The sequence below is a fragment of the Pseudoliparis swirei genome, chromosome 18 (genome assembly GCF_029220125.1).
Source record: "Pseudoliparis swirei isolate HS2019 ecotype Mariana Trench chromosome 18, NWPU_hadal_v1, whole genome shotgun sequence".
NCBI classification, from domain to species: Eukaryota; Metazoa; Chordata; class Actinopteri; order Perciformes; family Liparidae; genus Pseudoliparis; species Pseudoliparis swirei.
In genome coordinates this window covers 12418831-12444286 of record NC_079405.1, presented here as the reverse complement: position 1 = coordinate 12444286, position 25456 = coordinate 12418831, and the positions used below count along the sequence as shown (strand labels likewise).

The window sequence follows — 25456 nt, the reverse complement described above, 5'->3', positions numbered from 1 at the left end:
GCTGCTGATTAACCCAGACATGAGGAGAGGTCCAGATATGGATTCATGAAGAGGGGAGGAACTGGCAGCTTGACAACAGAAAGAGAGATACATAAAGGCCGGGAGGGACACAGTCTTACTAACGCACTCACTCTCCTCCAATCACAAGAGAAATGAATGATGATGACATGCTCAGGTGATAATGTGAAGTGATGCAGATTGAAAATGTGTTTAAATTTCCCCCCTGCCCCCCACTACAGAATGATTCACTGGGCAGGACGCATCGAGAAGGAGCTGGAGACGGTTCTGCAGCAAGTCACCGGAACTCAGCAGATGAGATCGGTAAGTTGACGTCACTTTATTTTGTGCATTGATAATCGGAAAAGATTTCACTGGGCGAGGTTGTACGCTTCTTCTTTTGTGCATGTGGGTCTTCGTGGCAATGTTTGTATGACCACATTTCAGAATAAAAAGACATTTGAATTTAGTATTAACTCTATTTGAGTTTGACTTAGATTGTACTTTTTTTCCCACTGTAATTATCTTTTGGGAATTATTCTTTGAAAATCAGATATCACTCTTGATACTTCTGGATTGATCTTTCTTAATCTACATTTTACACTCAAGATATGATGGAAAACAAGTACAATGCTTTTGATCACATAACAAATCGTCTCAACTATTTTTAAGAAACATACACTTTTAAAGTTCTCGCACCTAATGGCACATCTAGCAGAATATGGTGCTGGTAGGCAGTGTGTAACACGTGTCCGTCTCGTTGTAGAGCAGATGGTTGAACAGAGTGTGATTGACACTGTTTCATCATATTTCTGCCATGTGCGCATGTTCACCGTGCTTCCAGGGTCTATAATGCACCCTGAGATAAATGCTTAATTATTGCTGTATGCGTGAGTGTGATTCATCCAGCCGGTACCATGCCTGTGGCGGCTTTAGTGCTAGCAGTAACAGTGGTTAGTGGGATGGCTGTTGGTGTGGTGACGACAATGATGGATCCCAGAGAGGAGAAAGTGAGTTGACTGATGGTGCTGCTGTAAAGGTTAGTGACCAGTCGTGGATATCAGACACTCAGACGACATGATAGAGAGAGCTTGACTTTTAGCACTCACCAGTTTAAACCACACACAGCAGAGAATGTGTACCCATCAAAATATTTGTATTTCCCAGTTTGTACAAAAAGGTTGACAGTATTACTACTAACCGATGTGAACTTCTAAACTAATGACACGTGGTTTAAAGGTGAAGGCATATTGTTGCTTTGTGATTTTATCAAAATGTCATCATTACTATTAAGATCAATCTTGGTCAAAATACTTGTTTTTTAGGGTTTCTGAAAGAGTTTTAAGAACCTAAGATGACGGAACATGTTCTCAACTGATAATTCATGATTATATAAGTGTTTTCCCCAGCTTCCTACCCCTGCTGTTTCTTTTTCTGATTAGCTGATTTATCATTTAGTCTATAAAATGTTTTTAAAAAATAGGGAAAAATGTCCATCATCAGAATGCTTGTTTTGACAGTCCAAAACCAAAAGATATCGACTTCCAATCCAATAAGACAAAGAAAAGTAGCAAATCCTCTCAGAAGAGCAACTGGAACAGTGTCAGTCACCTCATCGATTAGTTGAGTAATTGTTTCAGCACTATGATATTTAGAGAGATATGTTTGGTTCAATGTGTTATTGTGTCTCTTGACTGCTTGTTGTGAAGCTTGGACATGGCTAAACGCTCCTGAACGTAAGGAGACCCGGTGCTGAGATGTGATGTTGACGTGACGTTAAGTGCTTTCTGTTCTGTGGACTCAAACTTATAGAGTTCAGTACATGTTGCTGAAGTTTCCTCTGTGGGCCGAACCTAGTGAAACCAGTCCCTCTAAAAATATGAAGTCCATTCAAGTTATGTCTTGTGTAGGAAGCCCATATGGCTGTGTGTGTGTGTGCGTGCAGGTCTGACAGTGTGCACAGAGCGGGTGTAAAGGAACATTTATCATGGCCCCAAACAGGAGTCGTCACAGGGTGTGCTAAATGGCCCAGCATGCCTAGAAAAGCCATTTTCTAAATGGATGCATCTCTCTATACGTGTGTCTGATAGAAATCTTCCCAGGGCTATGCCGGCTGGTAACAAGATTGCCTCCCTCTGCGCCCCCTTCCTCTTCATGCGTAGTTTATTTTCACAGACAAAAAAAATGTGTGCAATGTGTGTGCAAATTATTTTCGAGTTTGTCTTACATGGAAAGAGACAAGGAAGTACGTTGAATATAATGTGGTCTTGTTCAGTTCCTCTCGGTTGAGATGTTATTTTTTCCGACAAGCAAGGTAGCGGGTGAAAGAGACAGAAAGGCCAAGACAGGGCAGCACAAAAATAGCTGCATGTCTTTAAGAATCTTTCCACTTGAGGAAGAAACACCGAAATGTACAATGTTTTGACGTGTTTTTTGTTTTTTGCATCCTGAAAGTTTTAAGTATCTCCAAAAATACATAAAACGGAAGCTATTTAAATGTTTAAAATCCCATGTCATACGTCGGCCCAGGGTTGGTTAAGATGTTACTCCTCTCTGGGGGAGTGAAAGGAAGATAGAGGGTGAGTGATGTATCAGAGGAGTTGGAAGTTTGGAGTGGGAGAGTGTGGAGCCCAGATAGACAAGGGGAGTGGGCGGCTTTTAGAGCGGAGGAGGGGTTTTTTGAGAGAAAAAGGATGAAGAATGGCTTGACAATTGAGATGGATGTTCAGGCGGTTTTGTGTGTATATTTAGAGTCAAACTACTTAAGATGGATGAAATGATAGAGAAGAGGGACAGGAATTGGTACATTTTAATGTGAGCAGACGGATGCTGTTTATAGTCTTTATCCTCATTATCCTGTGTGCTGCTGTGTTTGATGTGTTACATACAGTATGTGGTGATGGACAATGGCATTGTTTCCCTATCCTCTGGCTTTTTCAGAACAGTTTAAATAGGCACACATGAGCGTGAGCGCCGACACCCACGTGCTGTCATTACAGCAATTTGATGGTTTATCGGAGGTAATATGATTTGGTTCATATTTAGACACCTGTGCACACATGTTCACTGTGCTAGCTGCAAGATCACTATAATCAGAGAGATATGCTGAGTGAACAAATATTTAGAAGTAGCAGATCTATGATGTCTTGCTCGTGTACAAAAGTATTATCAGCTTAATGTACATCATAAATAAAACAAACTTTGTCTGATACATCATTGTAATTACATAATTAGAATGCCACATAAGTAGCATTTTTTCTTTGCAGCTGGTGAAAGTGGAGCTAGTTTTAACTATTCACCTTTATATAGATGGGTAGTTAGTCTAATGGTTCCCTACCTCGGGCTCAGGCCCCCAGCAGATTAATGTAAAGGGTTGAGTGATGATTAGTGTGATAAGAAAAACATTTCTGCACTAATTGTGTTTTCAGTCTTTGCTCTTTTATAAGACATTAAATTAGTTGACCTCTTTGGTCCATGAATAATTCTTTAAATAAAAGCATCGGAAACAAGACAGGGAGCCGCAAATTAGATGCTGCTTTTTTAACCATCATCCCAAAAGTATGGCATGTATTGTATTTGTGAGTAAAATATTTTCCTCTGAAGCGTAGTGGAGCAGTATTATTATTACGTTTCAGAAAATATTCAACGAACTCCTGTACAGTAGCCTACTTGAGTAAATGTACTTAGTTACTTTCTACTTCCAAATTTGCAAAAAGCGCACACACAGAGTCACAGCTTCAATTAAGAAAGCATCTTTAATGGCGATGCCATGCAACATGTGTTGAACTCTCAAATTCATTTCAATAAGAAGAGTCTAATCGGCATGAATAATTTAGCACGGTGCACATGACTGCTCCTGAATCCCTCGGTTCCACCTGACACGTTACAACTCTGCACGCTGTCAGTCTGCCACACCTCCACGCAGCCCTCTCCTCCGCTGTTTGCTGCCCTTGATTACTGGAAACCTGAGACGACCCACATCCCGATCAATAGACCCACATGTAGAAGCAGGGTGGAGAGACAGAATGCCAATTAAGGAATGTGGTATTCATCCAGTTTTCACATGAGCTTAAATCTTTTTACTGGACCAAGTATGTTTTTTTGCCTGCAGGATGGACAGATGCAATAGATGTAATGTGTACAGAAGGACAGATTTAGAGTTAAAATACATTCAATGAATATGACAGAGTGTATGAATAGTTCATAGTAGGCATATTCCACGATGGAGACCTCCACGATCCATCAGGCAGATGGCGGTGGGGAGGAGGAGTGGGCGGAGTCTCAACAGTGGGCGGAGTCTCAACAGGATAGTGGCGTAGTCAGTAGCAGGAATTCCACGACCCAGACCTCGATGATCCATCAGGCAGATAGGATCTATGTTGTCTCATAGGGTCCGATGACCCCATGAGACGTGAAGTCACAAGGACTCCGGGGAGAAAGCAGAGTTAGTAACGTGTGATTGAGAGATGAAAATTCATCCCTAAGGAGAGAAAAGAGGAGATAGGTGCTCAGTGCATCCTAAAACGTCCCCCGGCAGCTATAAGCCTATAGCAGCATATCAAGGGGCTGTAACACCCGGTTCCGCGTCTCTTGTTCCGTGTCCTTTTCCCGTCGTCCTGTCTGTGTTCCTGATCCTGCCTGCTTCGACCCTGCTTGCCTGCCTGCCCTGGCCGATCCGACCCTGCCTGCCCTGACCGATGATCCTCTGCCTGCCCCTTTTGGACCTTGTTTATTTTTCAACTGTTTTGCCTCATTAAAGAGCGCCTTTTTGTGACTTATATTTTGTCCATTCTGTCTCTCTGCGCCTGAGCCTCACCCTGTTACACTCCCCGTGACAGAACAATCGGACCATGATTGGCTCAGCAGAGGACAGTGTGCGCTCAGCTCTCCAGACGCAAGAGGAGCGTCTTTTAAGAATTGAGCGGTTAATCTCTGGAAAGTACAAGCAGCTCCACGACCAACAGAGTTCTTTGACCGTACAGCTGAGGGATCTGCAACTCTCAAGCGAGCCGGGTCGGGCCGGCTGCGGTTCCCGGTCGCCTGATGGGTCGGCGCCGCCAGCCCTGTCTGGCTACCAGCCCAAGCCCCAGCAGCCCTCGCCGTGCCTGTCGGAGCCCCGGCCGTTCTCCACTGCCCCCTGGCAGCCGCCGGCATTCCTGTCCGGCATTCCCTGTGTCCCGCCGGCTCCCGCTGCCGCCTCGGTGCCGCAGCCCCCGCCGGTTCCCGCTGCCGCCTCGGTGCCGCAGTCGCCACCGGTTCCCGCTGCCGCCTCGGTGCCGCAGCCCCCGCCGGCTCCCGCTGCCGCCTCGGTGCCGCAGCCCCCGCCGGTTCCCGCTGTCGCCTCGGCCGTGCTGCAGTCCCGGCCGATCCGACCTCTCCATGCCCCGTCTCCGTCCCGGCCGGTCCCATTTCCTCCTGCCCCGTCTCAGTCCCGGCCGATCCGACCTCCCCATGCCCTTTCCCAGTCGGCACTAGTTCCCCCTCTCCCATCTCTGTCCCGGCCGGTCCCAGTTCCTCTTGCCCCGTCTCCGTCCCGGCCGGCCCCAGTTCCCTGTGCCCCGTCTTTGCCCCGGCCGGCTCTCGTCCCTCCTGTTCCTATTCCGTCCCCTTCCCGCCCGGTGGTAGTTCCCTGTGTCCCGGCTCCTCGTGTTCCACTGCTGTCCCGGCCGTTTCCCCCGTCCCACTCTAGACTGTCCCGTCGCCGTCCCCCCCTTGCCCGCTTCCGGTTCCCAGTGTCCCGTTGCCATCTCATCCTGCTCCAGTTCCCAGTGTCCCGTCACCATCCCAGCTGGCTCCAGACCCCGGCCTCTCCTGTGCCCGGTACCCCAGCTACCCATCCCGGTACTCCGGCCCGCCCTCTGGCGCGCCTTTCGCCTGGTGATCGCCCGCCGGCCCACCCCCCGGACTGCTTCTGCCATGCCCATGGTCCCTCCGCCGGCTCCCCTCCACCCACCCTTGTTGATCCTTTGGGACGTCTGGTATCCGTCCCTTAAGAAGGGGGTACTGTAACACCCGGTTCCGCGTCTCTTGTTCCGTGTCCTTTTCCCGTCGTCCTGTCTGTGTTCCTGATCCTGCCTGCTTCGATCCTGCTTGCCTGCCTGCCCTGGCCGATCCGACCCTGCCTGCCCTGACCAATGATCCTCTGCCTGCCCCTTTTGGACCTTGTTTATTTTTCAACTGTTTTGCCTCATTAAAGAGCGCCTTTTTGTTACTTATATTTTGTCCAGCCTGTCTGTCTGCGCCTGAGCCTTACCCTGTTACACTCCCCGTGACAGGGGCTGGACCTGGTGAACCTGATTCAGCCCTAACTATAAGCTCTGTCGAAGAGGAAAGTCTTAAGTCTACTCTTAAACGAGGTGACTGTGTCTGCCTCCCGGACTGAAATTGGAAGCTGGTTCCATAAAAGAGGAGCTTGATAACGAAAGGCTCTGGCTCCCATTCTACTTTTTAAGACTCTAGGAACTACAAGTAGTCCCGCATTTAGTGAGCGCAGCTCTCTAGTGGGGCAATATGGTACTACAAGCTCCTTAAGATATGATGGTGCATCACCAATCAAGGCTTTGTACGTTAAGAGAAGAATTTTAAAAGTGATTCTTGATTTTACTGGGAGCCAGTGCAGAGCAGCTAGTGCAGGAGTGATGTGATCTCTTTTCTTAGTTTTAGTGAGAATACGAGCTGCAGCATTCTGGATCAACTGGAGGGACCTAAGAGACTTATTAGAGCAGCCTGATAATAAGGAGTTGCAGTAATCCAGTCTCGGAAGTAACGAACGTGAACCAATTTTTCTGCATCTTTTGAGACAAGATGTGCCTGATTTTGAAATATTACGTAGATGAAAGAATGCAGTCCTTGAGATTTGCTTTATGTGGGAGTTAAAGGACAAGTCCCGATCAAAGATAACGCCAAGATTCTTTACAGTGGTGTTGGATGCTAGGGCAATGCCGTCTACAGAAACCACATCACCAGATAATTGATCTCTGAGGTGCTCAGGGCCGAGTAAAATTACTTCGGTTTTGTCTGAGTTTAACATCAAGAAGTTGCAGGTCATCCATGTTTTTATGTCTTTAAGACATGCTTGAATTTTACTTAGTTGGTTGGTTTCCTCTGGTTTTATCGATAGATATAGTTGAGTATCATCTGCATAGCAATGAAAGTTTATGGAGTGTTTCCTGATAATATTGCCCAAAGGCAGCATGTATAAGGTAAATAAAATTGGTCCAAGCACAGAACCTTGTGGAACTCCGTGACTAACGTTGGTGCTTATCGAGGCATCATCGTTTACAAATACAAACTGAGATCGATCTGATAAATAGGATTTAAACCAACTTAGTGCCGTGCCTGAAATGCCAATCGACTGCTCCAGTCTCTGTAATAGGATGTCATGGTCAATGGTGTCGAATGCAGCACTAAGGTCTAACAAGACCAGTACAGAGATGAGTCCTTCATCTGCTGCCATTAAGAGGTCATTTGTAATTTTCACCGGTGCTGTGGTGTTTTCTAAATCCTGACTGAAACTCCTCAAATAAATAATTATGATGTAGAAAGTCACACAACTGATTTGCGACCACTTTCTCAAGGATCTTGGAGAGGAAGGGGAGGTTAGAGATCGGTCTGTAGTTAGCCAACACCTCTGGATCCAGAGTGGGCTTCTTCAAGAGAGGTTTAATGACAGCCACTTTGAAGGAGTGTGGTACGTGGCCTGTTAGTAGGGACAGATTGATAATATCTAATAGAGAGCTGCCAATTAAAGGCAAAACGTCTTTAAGCAGCCTCGTCGGGATGGGGTCCAAGAGACAGGTAGATGTGTTAGAAGTAGAAACCGTTGAAGATAATTGGTCACGGTTGATGGTAGAAAAGCCATCCAAATATACACCAGGGCATACAGCGGTTTCCAAGGCCATTCCACTTGAGGACAGATTGGTCAAACGCTACATCCGTCGGCCCGCTAACCTCATGCTGGCTGCAGGTTTATCTCCGTTCAACACAGACTTTTTTGCCTCGAGTACTTCCAGTGTGTGTGTGTGCATGCTCATGGTTGTGTGTGATTGTGTGTGTATGTGCACGCTCGGGAAGTCTTTTTTTCTTTTTCTTTTTCTTCTTACGTCAACATAAATGAAGCCTCTTGTTCAAACTGATCTGCAAAGGTATGTTTTTATGACTTGAGGGAGATGTTGCATGCAGGCTGAACACATTTCCAAATGTCTACTACAAACATCCCTCCTGCTTTCTAGAAAAAGAAGACAGCCGGCTCTAGCAAACATCTCTTTAAAGTGCAATAGTGGATTTGCTCACTATCGCTGACTACAACATTTCTGCAATAATCTCTCAATGCCCAGCGCTACTAGACATCACCCCCCCAACCCCCCCCCCCCCCCCCCCACACACACATGCACAAACACTTTTTTAGGGCTGAAGTAGCACCCCCCCCCCCCCTCCCCAGTGCGTCGATCAATCAGTGGACGATGATTGGGGGCTGATGAGTGCCATTTGTTTCTTGATTTAATAGCACCGTTTGCCTGTAGATAGTTTACAGGGAGAGTTGAAGGTCCCTCCTCCCACCCTGACAAGTTCCCTTTAAAGGAGAGAGAGAAAGAGCTCCCCTCTCAGCTCCCCTCCATCTTCTGGCATGGACATTACACAACAGCAGCTTGTTATCTGGCTGTGTGAAACATCACAGGCTATTTCTGCAGGATAGATAGTTTACTCTCTGGTTTTCTTCTCTCCTGCTGGCTCGTCTTAAGTATCCCTCAGTCATTGTGGAGCATGCGTCAATACGTACCTCGGTTTACTCTTATTGAGGTCTTTATGTTAACGTCAACAAATAAGTAATTACTACACCACCAGCACATATATAAATATATATATATATATATATTTTTTTATATCTTTTTTTTTCTTCTTCTAAAAATATGCTTTACAATTATGGCAATGTGCACTGCTAGCACTTGATAAATAACCCCTTTGAAGCAGAACTTAAACTAAACACACCAATTATAACATTGGTCAAATTGTGCAATTATTGACCCTTTGAATATACATTTATGGTTCGAGCTTGGTACGGTTTTGAGGGGGAAAAAGATCCTTTTTTGAAACCTCACTTTGATTCAACAAAATTAGTAAAATATCTCAAATGTTACATTTTGTCTAATAGTACAAGCAGCTGTACAAAACATTGCTTCAATTAAAATAATCTAACGCTGGCAACATTTTGATTTCTATTCAGAACTATATCTGGTCAATGAATAAGTAAATAAAACCATGAATCTGACAAAACATTTGATGCCAACCTTCGATACTCAGTGCTGGGTTGGCGTGCTGACCCCAAACAGCTCTGTGTCAGAACAACACAAGGAGTTGCTTCCGTGTGGGCGGCTTGCTTCAGGTACTGGGCAAACAATGAGAAATGCCATCCAGGAAGTCCAGTTTGAGTAATACAATGATGCATCTGAAGGCTTATTAGATGTCAAAACATTGACTGAATAGAATATTATGATAAAGGATTTCACAGCTCTGGAAAAATACCCATTTCTCTGATTGTGAGGTAAACCGTGGAAATATGTCATTCATGTCACAAAGTCACCAACAAGGAAAGTGCACTTGCATGTATTTGATTGGCTCCTTCCCAGATGACGTCACTTTTTGTTCAGCCTTCTGCTTCGACACCTCCACCACTTTCAAATGAATGCGTGAGCTGTTTTATTTTTTCATGGGCACACAAAAAGCACCTTGCAGTTCAATTACTAGCTCTATTGTGATACATGATAATCACAAATAGATAGTGCAGCCTTTTCTATCTATCTATTCATTTGTGTGTCCTCGTGTGTGTTCTGTTCCATTTTTAAACCTGGCTTCATTCCAATTCAGACATTGCATCTGCCATTATCAGAAAAGGAGGTCACCGGGGTTAGCCATCAGTGTCATGAAAGCTCAGACATCGTCTGTTAGAAAAACACTTTTAAATTGTGTGTGGAACCCTTGTGTAACTCACATTTCTCTGTTTAGTATAGCATTTACTGTGTATTTACCCCCCCCCCCCCCCAAATTAAATAAAACACACAACAACATAACTGTGGACATTAAAGACACATAAAACCAGTAGCAGACTGAACGTTAAGCAGGGTGAGAGCTGGTCACCACCGCTCCTCCCAGTCTCACACTCCCCTGAGCTGACAGGAGAACAGAAGGCCACATAAATGCACACTATTTATTTTTCTGCCTTTTTATTGGATTTCTGACACTTGAGAAGGTTACAAGGATTCCTCAGCTACCCGGCTTGATGTCCTGGTATTGGTGGGCGGTGCTTGAATGAATGAAAATACATATATCTGCAGATTGCAGCCCTGCATGTAGATATCCCAGGGTTGGTGTTAGAAAGAATGACTTGAAACAGCTTTGCAGTAAAAATGTGACAGTTTAGAAAAACTAGAACCAGATGATATAGTGTTGGTGTCCTTCCTCGAGTTATTATATATTTATTTGTATTGATGGGTTACCGCAATCACTGCAGATATTTTATATTTACATTTTACACAAACATTTTTGGGGTATTGAACCATTGCAAAACCTCCAAAATATAAATCTATTAAATTCTGATTTGAACTGAACTGAGCACAGAAGAAACAGAGAGGGTTAGAGTTTCTGAATATCGCAGATATTCCCTGTGGTACTTTTTGGTGTTGTATTTGTCAAACTAACTGTTGCTTGATGAATTTAGGAAAAACAAAAAGCAGATGCATTCATGCGATTGGTATTTTGCACATGTTTAAAGGAAGGCAAGATAGCCCTGTCTCAAAATAGATTCGAGGTCTGCTAACACTTCAGCCCTGTCAGAGGAAAATGCTTTGTTTTGCCTACGCTGCAAATCTTTTCTCCTTGTCTCCGTCTCCAAATGCTATTATTTTCACAGTGTGTGTGCATCCTTGTGTAACTTTCAGTCGGCTTCTGTTTGATGTACAGTATCAGAAAGAGCGCATGACGTGTGTCTTTGGTACTATCTGTGCTTGACAGAGAGAGAAAAAACAGGTACAGCTCCCTGAGTGGGTTGCAGTGGTAATGTAGAGTGGCGTGATGCCCTAGAAACTTCCAGGTGTGAAGTGCTTTATTCATTCCACCGCAGAGGGAGTGCTTCTCTATGTGTGAAGTGGCGTTTAGTTTCCATTGTGAACAAAATGTATTAATTTTTTTTTATGGCTGTTTGTTTGTGAATGTGAGAGAGTTTCGGTGCGCTGGAGTCTCAGAGGTTTTGTCCTCCTCTTCTTCTCTCCCTCCTCCAACTGCACGAGTCTGCGTTTGATTGGTCACAGTTCTGAAAAACTTTAATTGGCTTGACTCAGCAGTGGGTGGTTCTCAAACGCCACGTTTCTATGGAAGACCGAGAAAAACTTTAACATTTTTGATCTCTCTACTGCCATCAGAGAGAGGTCTTCGGAAGGGCTACCTACATATCTTTTATTTAAAACACCCCCCCCCCCCCTTCACAGTCTATCAACCTTCTTCTTGGGCTTCGATCTAGACTCACTCTCATCTCTGCCTATGGCCCTTTTCCCAGGGCTTCGTTGTCTGATGTGATTTGTGCTCCCCCACTCCAGTCGCTGCATTACACATATACAGTACTCACACATGTGCAATCATGCACACATATATTTGCCAACTCATACAGTTTCGTCCAGTCAGTGTACCAACCCTTCCTTCTGGAAATGACAGTTGTTTACCACTAATTTTCAACAGTATTGTTATCTGACTGAGGATTTTATGGAAACATAAACGTAATGAGGAAATTTAAGTATTAGCCTCTCTGCAACATTTTCATTTATTTATAAAACCACCTAAAGCATGATTTATGTTTTTATGATAATGTCTAAGAACAAAAACACTGTGGGGAACAACATTGGTCTGAGTTAAACGTTTGAGTTGAAGCACGAGAATGGAAATGTTCACAGAACCACACTCAGGATTCAGGATGTAAACTCCAATATCAACATAGTGCCAAAGTGCTGTAGTTTGTAAACCAACCACCCACCCCAACTACCTCCCAACTAATTGTGTATGGTACAACATAGTAGCGCTTACTTTTCATGGAAAAAGCAATGCCAGTGAATGTACAGTAATCCAGGCATCAGCTAGCTTTCCCTCAAAACATATTTGGTAAAACAAATCAGTCGGGCTGACCTTGACCAAAGAAATTCCTCGTCAATTACCACTCTGAACGATTAGGTGAATACATTGACAGACAGAGTTTCCACTTTAAATCTTGTGTTTACCAGAGATATACCTGTACGTTTATTGGAAAATATATCATCCAGCATGAAAAAACTGTAAAAATCAATTGAGGAAATCCTAGTAGACTAAGACAAGAATGACCGACTAATCCACTAAGAAAGAGCAGCCATACAAACTAATAGAATATAAAAGTAATTTTAAAGGAGTTGCATAAGTGTACATCCAATAGTGTGTCCAATTTTTATTTTTTACCTTCAATTCACTTGAAGAGTCAATTTAGAACACGCTCTTATTTGCAATGACAACTTGGCCAAAAAGGAACAAAAAACTACCATCTCAAGCAATGTCATACAAAGATTACAACATCATAATATGTACAATATATAAAAACAAACATTGTTCCTGGAAAATTAAATTCATAAGCAGTTGCAGTGATGAGTGAGATTGTTTCTCATGAGTTATGTGTCTAATGAATGAGGATGTGGAATGTTAGCTTCTTTTGCAACTCATTCCAGTTGCTTGGAGCAGCGAACTGGAAAGAGAAGAAGTCAAAGGCGGTGCAGACCTTTAGAAGAACCATGTTGATGAAGTTGCTCTTGCATAAATTGTGGGCACTATTGAAGCTGTGCTGCAGGGAAGTCAGAACCGGTGTTCGGGAAAGAGCTATTTGTGTACAAGATGGTGTCGTCATCATACAAATGGATGTAAGAGTACCGTTGTTTATGCAGATTTGTTATAATGTTGGACCTAGAATGGATACTTCAGGAACACCCCTGGACAGGGACAGATGGGTAACCCTTGGCTCTCACAGGTCCGGATAAATAGCTGTAAAACCATGCCAGATCACCCTCGGAAAGACCAATGTCTTTGAGCCTATCAAGCAGAATGATGTGGTCCACAGAATCAAAAGCCTTTGCCAAGTCAACAAACACAGCCACACTGTATTCGTTCCCATCGATGGCTGGAGACAGATGATTAAAGTATTGATCGTTGTAGTAAAATGCCTAAAACTCAATATTATACTTTGGACTGACTATAGACTGAAACACAAAACACATGTAGAATCAGCGGTAATGATGTTCTTTTAAAGTCAAACTGCAAGATAATGAAAAACATTTTAACAACCCCAATACCTTAGTTTACCTTTTTTCAAACTAAAGCTCGTTATCACTTGTATCCTCGTCAATCTGTTGAGCAGCTTTTTCTGAATTGGGCATATTGTTAATGCTGCTGTGCGATTTTAATAATAGCTTAACTTTCAAATTATTTAAAGGTATGCTACCACAAAAAACAAATCAATAACTGATTGTTACACAAGCTTATTGTTGATATTCATGGGTAGGTTTGGCCTTTTATAATTGCCAGACTTTTAATTTAACAGCTTGACCAGTAATCCAAGTTGGTTTATTAATAATTCTGGCACTCAGACTTCTTTTTTCTTTTGCCAGTTGAGATGTGATGCTCCATTGTTTTAGTAGTTCTAAAAGGTAAATTAGCATCAGCACTATACTTTTTATCACTCGGCATTTATTTGTAAATGGCACTGTCAAATCTAATTTAATTCAAGCTAAATGCATATATTCTCATTATTGACTGCATATGTATAAACTAGGTGGATTTTGAACTTTGGGAATGCAGAAATCAATCATTTTAGCGTTTGAGAAAAAAAACAATGAAGAAGGTTACCGACTTCTGAGAACTTCAATCATTGAGATATGTTTAAATTCCAGTCTGCTTTACATAGGTATTGTGTGTGTCAGCCAGCAGTGTGTTTTTGCCTCCAGGCAGCTCAGCTTCCATTGTCATGTGGATGTGGATGGCATGGAAGGGATTTTTTTGGGGATGCTCAGGAGTAAAATCATGAATAGTGCAATGGATTTAAGACTCACTGACACAGTAAAGTTGAGCTTTCATCTGTGGTTTGGTGTTATACAGTATTTGGTGTTTCCTGTGTGTTTGCATTCACGTGGCTACATAAGTGGTCTCGTGAGGTGTTCGGTGTGATGATTAAAACACGTGTATCTGCGCGCGCGGCCGTGTATGTGTTTGTTTTTGCGAACTCTGTACCAGCAGCTCATTTCACACACAGACGGACATCAAAGGCAGTTTGAATTAACCCTGCGTGTCGGGGCCGCTCTGCATGCCATCCTCAATTTCACATCTCGGCTGCTCCAGCAGCACCAAACTTACATGCCCATTCATATTGAAACGACCAGATGGAGTTTTGCCATGCCCCGAATCGCCATCCTTCACTGAGAAAAGATACAACTTCAAAAGAGCAGGAATACATTCGGATCTGTTTGCAGGTGGTGAAGACGTTTGTTGTCGCAGGTGTAGTGAAAGTGTTCTGTGTCTCTGAAAAAAGTGTGGGTAAAGGGCAGGTATCATGTGTTTCTTATTAAAGCAGGTCAATCGTGTTTCCATTACAGTCCTCTTGCAAAAGCCTGGTCCAATTTTCCTTGATTAGACACTGCAGAAATGATGTCATGGTCTCAAACACACCCAGACCCACACACGCACACACACACACACACACACACACACACATCAAAGCATATGTGCCTCACCTCTTTTAACTAACTTTCAAATCCATAACAGGAAGCGGGGGCCACCTTTACCATATTGTTTTTTGCTCTGTCCAAATTGCGTTTTTTGATTGTTTTGAGGAGATAGCATTGCCTTTGCTTCAAACACAAATTTTCACATGTTCACCTCATCTTGGCAGCTAATTTAATTTTTATATTGTATTTATTGATCTGGCCAACTTCAATTTCCTGCAGCGCTATGATTCTTATGCACGATGAAAGCGATAATGTAGACGAACAGGCGTCGATGGCGAGGATGGGAATGGTGACGAAGAACGTGATGATGATCATTTCTGCGGGTGATTGTGAATGGGATGAGTTGTATGCTGATTAGAGTGGTGTCTGAAGATGGGGTCGTTGCAGTGTAGGTGAGGGAAGCCATCGGAGTTTATTTTTAACATTTTCCAGTCATCAGTAGGCTGCCATGACAGCTATTCAGTAAACACATTCATATTTCATTAATCTGTCCTATCCTCTCTCCTCCCCCTAGCAGCCTCTTATTGTCTCCTCTAGAGGTTGTTCAGTAATCCACTGATACAGTGTTACCTGCACCCACACACATACACACTCTCCTGTATAAATACTAGTCAGATCTAGTTTCTTGTGGTTATTAAGCATACCATCATCTGAAATACACATAATCTGAGTCTATGATTGTCTATTGAAGTGAATAGGACCACTGGTAATACAAATATACCCACATACTGTGTCTATGCACTCTCGCACTTGTATGGAAAGTATTGTAAGCATATATACACAGCCATTAACCCACGCACACACAACAACACAAAAATAGCTGTTAAAGCTGTTAAATAGAGGTTAAATAACTTTAAACAAGTGGATGCTCTTTAAACAAAATATAACTTAATTTTTTTTCACATTGTACATGAGTAGAGTTTGTTATGTCTAGAATATGTGTGTTGAATTTTTTCTTCACATTGTTTCACTAGTGCTTGTGAAATCAGGTCCACACAAACCACAATAGATGAAACATAACTCTAGGCCTCAGGTTGGCGCTACAAGCACAAACTGAATGATGAAGTTTTAGGCTGACGGTTCTTGACCAAAGCAATCGCAACTCAAGGTCCCTTACTTGCCTTATCTGGAGCTTTAGACTTTATCGGCCACTTCTTTAAAATGGCTAAAGACCCATCCAGTGGTCACTGACGGTTGCATTGACAAATGTATGAAGTGTATTTGTAGAATGTTTTTCTGTCACTGGACGGATCCGCAGTGCACAGTTCTGTTTTTTAAACTTTATAAATGTAGTTAATAAAATAATCTTCATTTGCGGTCCCTCATCAGTTCAACTTTTGTTCATTTTTTTGTCTTTCAACTTAAAGGGACCACTGACATATCAAAAATACACATTTTGACATTATGTTATGCTATTTATGAATCTAGATCATTTCAGTGTGAGTTGCCTCTTGGAGATAACAATTGTTTTCAACCATAGTTTCTACATGAAACTAATAAGAATTGTGGATTATCTAATTGGGCTATGATTCATGAAAAGAGACATTGGGTCAGGAACTTAACTGTATCTGTCAAATGATTCATCACATGTTTTTAGAGTCTGGCAAAAAGCAATTATAGCTTTGCAGAGTGATTTTAGAGTGATTTATTATGTATTGGTCTTTGCTTATAAGGTGGCATTTCAGTTCAGATCTGTCCCGTAGTTCTCGTACCATCCTGAAAAGAACATTTGTCTCTGCCCATAATGAAGGCTTCCTGTACATTTTCCCTGTTTGAATTATTCAGTTGCACTCAGCTGAACTGATCTTGGTGTTTGTGTACACTGTGTGCATGTTTGTAGCTGCTCCAGATAAAGATTATGTTACAGGTCTGCAGAGCGGGAAAAGGGGATAAAGCTGTTTGTATTGGATAGGATTTAGCATCAAATGAGGAAGATAAACAGTCCATCCAGGACTGATTGAGCCTCAAAATGTAATACGGACTCAAGGATACACGAGTGTAGGGAGGTGTGTGTTGGTGCCCATGTGCACCTGTGTGGAGTTTAGGTGTATGAGAAAAAGTTTGAGTTATGGTTGTTTCATAAAGAAGGAGGAAATATGTTCGGTTGTGACAATGAAATCTTTTTTTTGCTCGTAAATGTACTGTATTTGTGAACATATTTTGGCATCGAAGGTAGCTCAGTCGTTGATTTGTATGTATTGAGAACAGTCTTATCTCTCGATGATGTTAACCCCTGAAGGGGCTTCAGGGTACGTCATTAAATTCACTCTTAAATGTCTGGAGTTGTGAGTTCTGTTTGGATGACGGCGACATGAGCTCATAACACACAGATTTATAAGCTGCATTATCAGCTGCCCCTTTTTCCCTAACCATGTCCACACATGTCTATTTTCAAACAGACTGTAAGTCACTGGCTTTTCTGAGGCTCTTATGCCTTTAAAATCCAGTGAAATGGAATTCGTGTCCTGTGACAAATTCTTCGCATTTGATTGGACTGCTAAGAGTTGGTGGGTTTGGAATTAAGTGCAATACAGAGCCACACACACACAAACACACAAAGACACAGACACACATACACACACACACACACACACACACACACACACACACACACACACACACACACACACACACAAGCCCTGTGTATATATATATATATTGATATACCTCCCTCACCTGTTCATGATGATAAAAGTGAAACTTGGCCCAATTGATTTTTCAACTGACTCTTTTCACTGCAACACTGTACAGGTACAGGATGGTCGGTTGTGTATGCGACATCCATTCGATACATCCATACAGTTGTTTATGTCGACTACAACAGCGCACCATTTGTTTTCAGCAGCCGGCCTAAAGCTAAGCTCAATGGGCAACAATTTGTGGCAAACTGTGTGCCGACTATTCAACTGAAATTGGGTATATCTGTGGATACACTTGATCATAGACAATACAGAATTAAATAATATGGTCAAAGTGCTTGAGCCCGCTACAATGTGCCTCCAAGCATTTTAGTCAGTCCTGTTTTCTTGGCCTATATACACAAGATAGATTACATCCCAGTTTAGGAATTACCAACAGGCCTTAGTCTGATGATGGAGCCTTACAGAATCAGAATCAGAGAGACTTAATTGATCCCCGGGGGGAATTGAGTTACATTATATAACAGCACAGACATTTCTATTAATTTGTTCACTTTACTTATTGGCAATATGCCAGGATTTGTGTGCCTTTACTGTTAAAGCAAGAATTATGGCCAATGAGCAACTGTTAAATGTTTAGACTTTTCAAAATAAATGAAAAAAAGTAATTTTCTTGATTTTTCTTTCCCTATTGTATTAAAAACGTGGTGACCCATGACCCCAAAACAGAGGTATATTCTGAACCGATTTGTGTGTCCCACCATACCCCTAAAAACCCTTTAGCCTACTTGTACCCAAACAAACTTCTCTTTTATCCCTCCACATTGCTCTGTTTGCTACAGAGTGCAGTTCTGTATGACCCGTGTGGCTAGCTAGTCGGTTGTCACGGCCCCTGAGTGCAGGATGAGTCATCAAACATTTGAAACCATGAAACTGAATAGAACAGAAGGAGATCTGATGAGGAGTCAAATGTTAATATACTCCGATACTTCATTTTATACATATTGCTATATGACAGATATATGAACAATTAACACAAGGACACATAATAAAACCGTGGAATTGTGTTTTTTAAAATTTCATTGGGATTTAAGATATGGTCCACTATTGACTCAAAAGGCATGTGTCCGCAGAGTCTCTCTGTATCTAGGGGACTGCAGCACTCAAATTAGCAGCTTTTAGTCACGGCTCTATCTATGAGTAAACTCTACAGACTCTGAGTTTAAAGCCAAGTCTGAGGTCAACTGTGCACTTCTCTTTCTGTCTAAATGACATACTCTAAAATAAATCCCACTAAAGCAATAGTTTGCCAGCAGACTATTTTTACTTGTTTAAAATAATTGAGGGACCTTTTCAACCCATTAGCATCCATTTAAATTCCAATTCAAAACTGTAATTAGAGGTTTCTTGCATGGATGTAACTCATACTGTTCTTTTGCATTTACTTGCTGGCATATGAATTATGCACACACATATAAATATAGAAGTTAACATTCTTGTAAAAATGGACCTGTTGGTTTGAATTGAACCCCCAGAGTACTCACAATTAATCAAACTGGTATGTACAAACAAAAACATGCTAAAAAGCATCAGGCTACTATTCAGTTATTTGTTCTTGATTGTTTTTATGTTCTCTCTGAAATGCTGGTGAACTCTTTTAAATGTCAATTGGCCTGAAACTGGAGACCAATTGAGACACGTAACTGGTTGATATTACCTCAGTCTTCATTGTGTTCAAATGGACACATTCTGCTCCCCATTATCCTGCAGTAAGAGAGACTTTATCTAGTGTATGGAAATATGCTACTCAGGTACAAAAGCCACAGTCAGACTTTTGTGTCGCCTTTTTTCTCTCACAGACATAAAGAAACCACAGTGACAGACTCACTAAAGTGGAAATTGAAACTTACAGCTTGATAAAATACAATTTTATGAAACAGTTTCCTTTGTACTGTAGCTTTTTACAAATGTATGCATCGAAGCGGAAACTTTCTCGCTCTAAAGAGGATCATTCTTTTCAGCCATCAGTCAGACTGGTTCACGGTACCTCTGCCTCAAATATTTTTGACACAAACACTCGAGCGTACGCATGAGGCATAAATGACGATCTTTTATCAGTACGTCTCTGCAGCTCTATGCCAAGCTACGGGGGTTGTTATTTTTTTCATGATACATACTATGGTCAATGTTCTGATCCACGGATTCTCATAGTGAATGTTTTGGTGACCCAAATTCAAATAGCTGTGGATTATTTTGCCTTTTGTAGAACAATATATATACTCTTTTAATTCTCATGATTTATAATAAATGGGATTCTATAATACAGGCTTCTAAGGCCATACCGATTAGACATTAAAACATTTCTATTGAGGTTTTTGAGTTTGACGTCATTCAGACTAAATGAGCTTATCCATACCTGTCTCTATCTGTCCTGTACTCGGAGCGGCCAGGTGTCTGTGGAGAGACGCTTCCCGGGGGGATTGCAAGTTACGTGTTCTATAAATCTGCCTTTAAGCAGTGAAACGTTAGAGCTGAGGATATTAATGATTACCGCTCTCCGCTGCAGAATCAACGTCGGGGATACACTGAGTTGTGCAGAAATACTGGGTTTAAACAGAATGAATCAAAAATGCAAAAAGAAAAAAGAAACTGCCCAGGATTCGAATATTGATTTAGAATTGGAATATCAACGTTATGAATGGCGCTTCAAAGCTTCCAACCATTCGGTACAGCCCTAATTACAGCAGTGCTTTATTGTGAAATATAAGACTACAGATGAAGACACACTCATAACTCAGGGTCTGTTTTATGTGTTTTTGCTTGTTTTTTACAAGTAGGAAGTCGGCGTTGGGACCTGGCATGTTTGTGTGTTGTATGAAGGCTCTGTATTGGTCTCTATTTTAATAATGTGATTGTATAGCTTTTCAAAGAGCAGCCTGTGTAACAATCAATGCCTTGAACATGCAGTCACACACTTAAAACAAATGCTGATTGACAGCCTTCTTAATTGTTGTCTTTGTTTATGCCACACAACCTTGGAGGACTGAAGCCGTCTCTGCCGCTGTGAATTTGTTGTTCTCAACTGTCTCTCGTCAAAATTGTGTTTTGGTTGAAAAGAATATGGCAAGAAATATTGCCTCATGAAAATAGATTTTTTTTTGCTGTAGTGTCAAAATTGTCAGGCTGACAAAAGGAAACAAGAGCTTGAGATGTTGCCTCTTATGTCGGTTTTCCGAACAAGGAGTTTGAGCACCATATTTGTCCTGCTTGCTTCTGATTGGTAAACTCATGAATTTCATAAAAGAAAATTCAGATTGGGTTGATATGCAGAATTTAAATAAATGATCAATACTAGTTTGTCCATAACTATTTCTTTCAATTCTACACTTCTGGTTTTAGAAGCCTGTATTTATAGGCATGTGAGTGTGGAGATTTATGAAAATGTGAATATATTATAAGTGATTTACGAGTTTAGCTGCAGTTTGGACTCATTAAAGTGTATATGCCAGAAGTGTGAATTATACTGAATGAGGAAGACAGCTTTACAAAAGTATTTTGTTACTGAAATACTTTGATAATACTCGTTTTACTTACTAAACATCCAACATGAGTACCTTTACACTGTAATCAGTTACAATACCTTGAACTTATCTAAAGTAGTCAAGGCAACTATAGTATCATCTGTTACAAAGCAAAATATGTTCATCTTACGGTAGAATTTATCTTTGGAAAATCATTTTTTAAACTTAATACATTAAATAACTGCTTAAAAGGAAAAGCTTTATTAGAGTTTTCTTTTTGCATTTTTTCAAATGCAAAACTACCATAACAGTCGAAGGGTGCACATTTTTCAATGTTTTTTATTAGGTGTATGTGTGTGTGTGTGTGTGTGTGTGTGGTTGTGTGTGTGTGTGTATATATAAGCTAAAACGACTGCTCCAGTACATTGTTATTTTAGATCGCTGCCTAAGCCTTGTTTAAGTTGGCCTCCTTTAGCTAACATATTTTCCTTGGTTAACTGCTAGATTTAGGAAATGGTAAATTTTGAAAATGAGTGTTTCACCATCTTCTGCAGTTTTAAAAACAGAAATATACAAATATATATATATATATATATATATATATATATACTGTATAATGTTTTCGTTAATGAACCTGATCCATGTGACACTGTTTTTACTTGCAGGTTTAATGGATGTAAAATTGCTTGCTTATGAATATCAGATCTGCATGCAAAGAGGAGTAAAATTGAGGGCTTTCAGCTGCCAAACAGCATGCTGGTCCTGATGAGAGGAATCTGACCCAGTTATGTGGAAACCAGCAAGCTCTGCTGGGAGACATCAAAGCAGCACCACACATTGTTTGTGTGTTCGTTTTCATCTGATGTCTGATAACAAAGGGCATTTGACCTCTGATCTGGAGTCTGTGGAGTGAGGGTTTGACATCTGTTGCACACAACTGTCCAATTATGAAACATATTTAAATAGTAAAGTTGCACTTAGAGGAAGTATTATCCTTGGCAAGCAAGACTTGGACACACCATGCTCAAAAATGTTGTTGAACCAAAAAATACTTTTGCTGTAAATCTAATATGATTGAATTTATTGTATTAGTTACGAGAATGACACAGTAGCCTGCTTTAACACAATGTGGGAAATTGTATTGTATTTTCTCTTTCCTGCTGTTCATTTTCTTCACGCTGCTCATTGGAATGAAAACTATGGTTGCATTGAATATCAGTTTGATATAATAAAGGAGTTTACACATATTGGAGACATTACAGGCTTACTACCAAATAGAACAGATACACATTAAACATAAAAAAACATACATGTTTTCATTTAAAATTTTAGGGATTAATACATCCTGACATTATATGTCATACATGGACATGCCTATTTAATTTATAATGTCAGTTAAGTGGACTGGAAGCTCATGTTATTTTATCGTTTTTATTTTTGATTGTTGAGTTTATTTAAAACAAAATATTGTTTGGGTTAATGAAGTTGAGCAATAATACATATTGTGCTAATAAAGTATATATTTTGTAATCCATTTGTGGGTGTTGGTGTGGCTCATGTTTGGTATTTTATTAAGGCAATGGATGTGGTTGTAATCAGTGGAGTGGTTAAGCCCTGGCTCTCTTTCTACCACGCAGAATGGGGAGGCATTAATTTGGCCCCGCTGGACAGAAGGAAATTAATGATCATTTACACTGACGACATAATCAGGCTTCACGCTGTCCTCTGATACTAAATTGCTTCTTTTGTTCCACAAGATCTCCGTCTTTCTCTCCCCATCTCGCTCTGTCAGTGTCCTTTTCTTTCTCTCGCGCTCTCAACTCTCGCTTTCTTTCTTTTTTTCCAGGTCGTTCTCTGTTATCGGTCATTAAGTGCTACGTTTCCATGGAAACAGCCAGTTTGGCAGGAATTGGCATGCTGCAAAAGTGTCCCAGTGATGTTCAATATGGAGAACAACACTCCTTCCACTGAGAGATCGTCCAGGGTGTCGTTGCAAACCTGTTAGAGATTCCACATCTTTGGAGGTAAAGAACGAGGATGAAGCCGACATCTCTCAGCATGGTTGTAGAGGGCAAAAGCATACACATGGCACCCGGAAGACGCCCCCTTAGTCCCTTATCTTTCAACCAGGGTTTGTATAGCTGTTCTTTTAGTGCCGTCACTTCTAAGAGCAGTGACCCTGTTGGCAGGTGACATGGGGGGGCTGCCTGTGTGTAATTAGGCTGTGCTCTGTGTGTAATGACTTAGCATGGAGCCGCTCTCTATCAGGCCAAGCAGACAGCCACTGTTAGCTTCAGACAGTGGGGAGGAGGGAGGAAGGGCTTCGGCCATCACCAAGGGCAAGCCTATAGGACGTTTCGGCAGCCTCATCTCTCAGAGGGGAGGTTAAATTGAGTTCCTGAGTCAGTGAAAATCCCCCTATCGCTTATCGAAAGGCAAGAGGGTTAAATATTCAGTCTGAGAGGTTTGAAATGTAATCTGCACTGTGGGTTTAAATTGTCTTTTGATTCCTCCCTCTCTGCTCTGTTCTGCCTGTAGTAAGACAGAGATAAGTGGGCCAGAGCAAAATGGCTGTCATAGCGACTGTCACTCAGGTTTGCAGAGTCAGACTTAACTTCAACTTGTGATTTGTTACATTTAGACACCATGTTACATTTTTTTTATCTGATATACATTTGAGAGATACTTCAAAGCCAACATTTATATATTCTATGTGATTCTGCTTTATAAATGTGTTAACTGGAGAGAAAAACTTAACCGGTTAATGTGTTTCTGCTTTAGAATATCTAAAGTTGAATCCTAAAATATTAATTTACCTTTAGAAATTAGATAATTTACTTCTGGCCTTTTCTTTTTATCCCGAATTTTCAAAAACAAACATTGCTCCTTTGAAACAAAAGCAATGTACCAGATTGCTTCTAGATGAAGTGTTTGTTTGCTGTTGTCCAGGCGGTTGAATGGATCATCTCTTCTTCCGAAGGTTGGTGGTCCAATTCCCAAGGTTCACCTGGCCTTGAGCAAAGCACTGCACCCCAAATTGAAGGAAAGCAACATACTTTTAGAATCTAAAAAATGCACTGTCCAAGTTAATTTGGATGACAGGGGATTAAGACAGTATGTTTCCTGTGTAGCTCTGTTCAACAAAGCATGTTTCGATAATAAGCACTATATTCCACTGCTGTGCATCTTACACATGCTATCCCCCCCCCCCCCCCATTTGAAATATATAATAACACCTTATTGACCGTTGCTGCTCTGATACCTCTAAGAAGTCTCTTCTCTAAATTATAACTGATCCAAGCTTGGCTGTCTCCGGCTCTGCACGTTGCTTACTCTGAGTTCATTATCCATGTTATATTTACTGATGCTCTACCAGAGGGAACTTAGCGGGGGAGATTTAAGATGACTCGTCTTATTTACAGAGTTTACAGGAGTAGTAAGGCTGCCGGAGAAGCAGTATTTTTTAAATATCCTATCCAACACAGTGAAAACAGAAAGACAAAAATAGCATGAAATGTAGTTGCTAAAGCTTAGCAGAGAGGGTGGGAGAGCTTTAGCGTCCGTGTAAAGGATGATGAGGTTATGAGCTGATGAAGAGGACAGACAGACAGATGGCGTGAAAGAGCAGCCGTGCCTTTACTGTCTGGCACGCGTGAATTCGACCAACATTATGAGTGTGGGCAGTAACGCAATTTGACATTGATTATATAAAAACACAATAAATTGAAAACACTGTCTTAGCTTTTATATTTTCAAGAGACTGCACTCTACAATATGCTTCTCAAAGAGAAGGAGAGTTCTTCTTTGAAGACCTATTTATTTTGTCATGTCATTTTTAAAACTAGAAGAGCACAGGATGAGACAGGGTTTGGCTAGCCATGTGTATCAATACAGCTAAGCTCACAGTTAGGCTGATGGACAGGTGCCAAGGCTTCATCAGTCGCGTAGAAGTGGCGCAGTAATTAGTCAAATGAGGAGGAAGTGGAGGAGACGCCACAGAGAGAGAACCCCCTGGGGCTCTGTCTCCTCAGCAGGAGGACCTCCACGGCCCATTCAAATGCACACGCACAGTTTCACACATTAGAGGTATTTTAGATACAGAAACAAGGAGCACACATGTCCCCAGAAATAAGATTCATGCTTACAAACTTACACACACATAGACGAGCATTCATCACGTATTATTTTGCTACTGCTGTAATTTAATGTGGTGGGATGGGGGATGAAATTTGGTTGATAGTATATTTGCTAACTGTCTGTTTGCTAACTGTCTGAGACATTACTGTCTCTGTACGGGCAGTTTTAGAGCTACATAAAGTATTGAATAAGCGCTAGGATGGGGAGGGGTGGATGAAGTCAAGAAAATAAGAAACATAGTAGGGGGAAGAATTCTAGGGAGGATATTTTTTCGGCTGCCTATTTGACAAAACCTAGTAGAAGGGGAAAACAATTCCCTACCATCAGCAAGTTAAGACAAAGGTTGCAGTTTATCTCTGTCTAAAAGACAAATACCCTGACT

General features: G+C 41.5%; 1 protein-coding gene across 3 annotated transcripts in view; it reads left to right on the top strand.

Annotated features, from left to right (window-relative positions):
* Positions 1-25456, top strand: part of cacna2d2a (calcium channel, voltage-dependent, alpha 2/delta subunit 2a) — a 146883-nt gene that overhangs the window by 5638 nt on the left and 115789 nt on the right. For all 3 annotated transcript variants that reach the window (XM_056436377.1, XM_056436376.1, XM_056436375.1), the window contains exon 2: positions 240-321. In XM_056436377.1, the coding sequence (XP_056292352.1) occupies positions 240-321 (82 nt within the window). The remainder of the gene's footprint in view (positions 1-239; positions 322-25456) is intronic.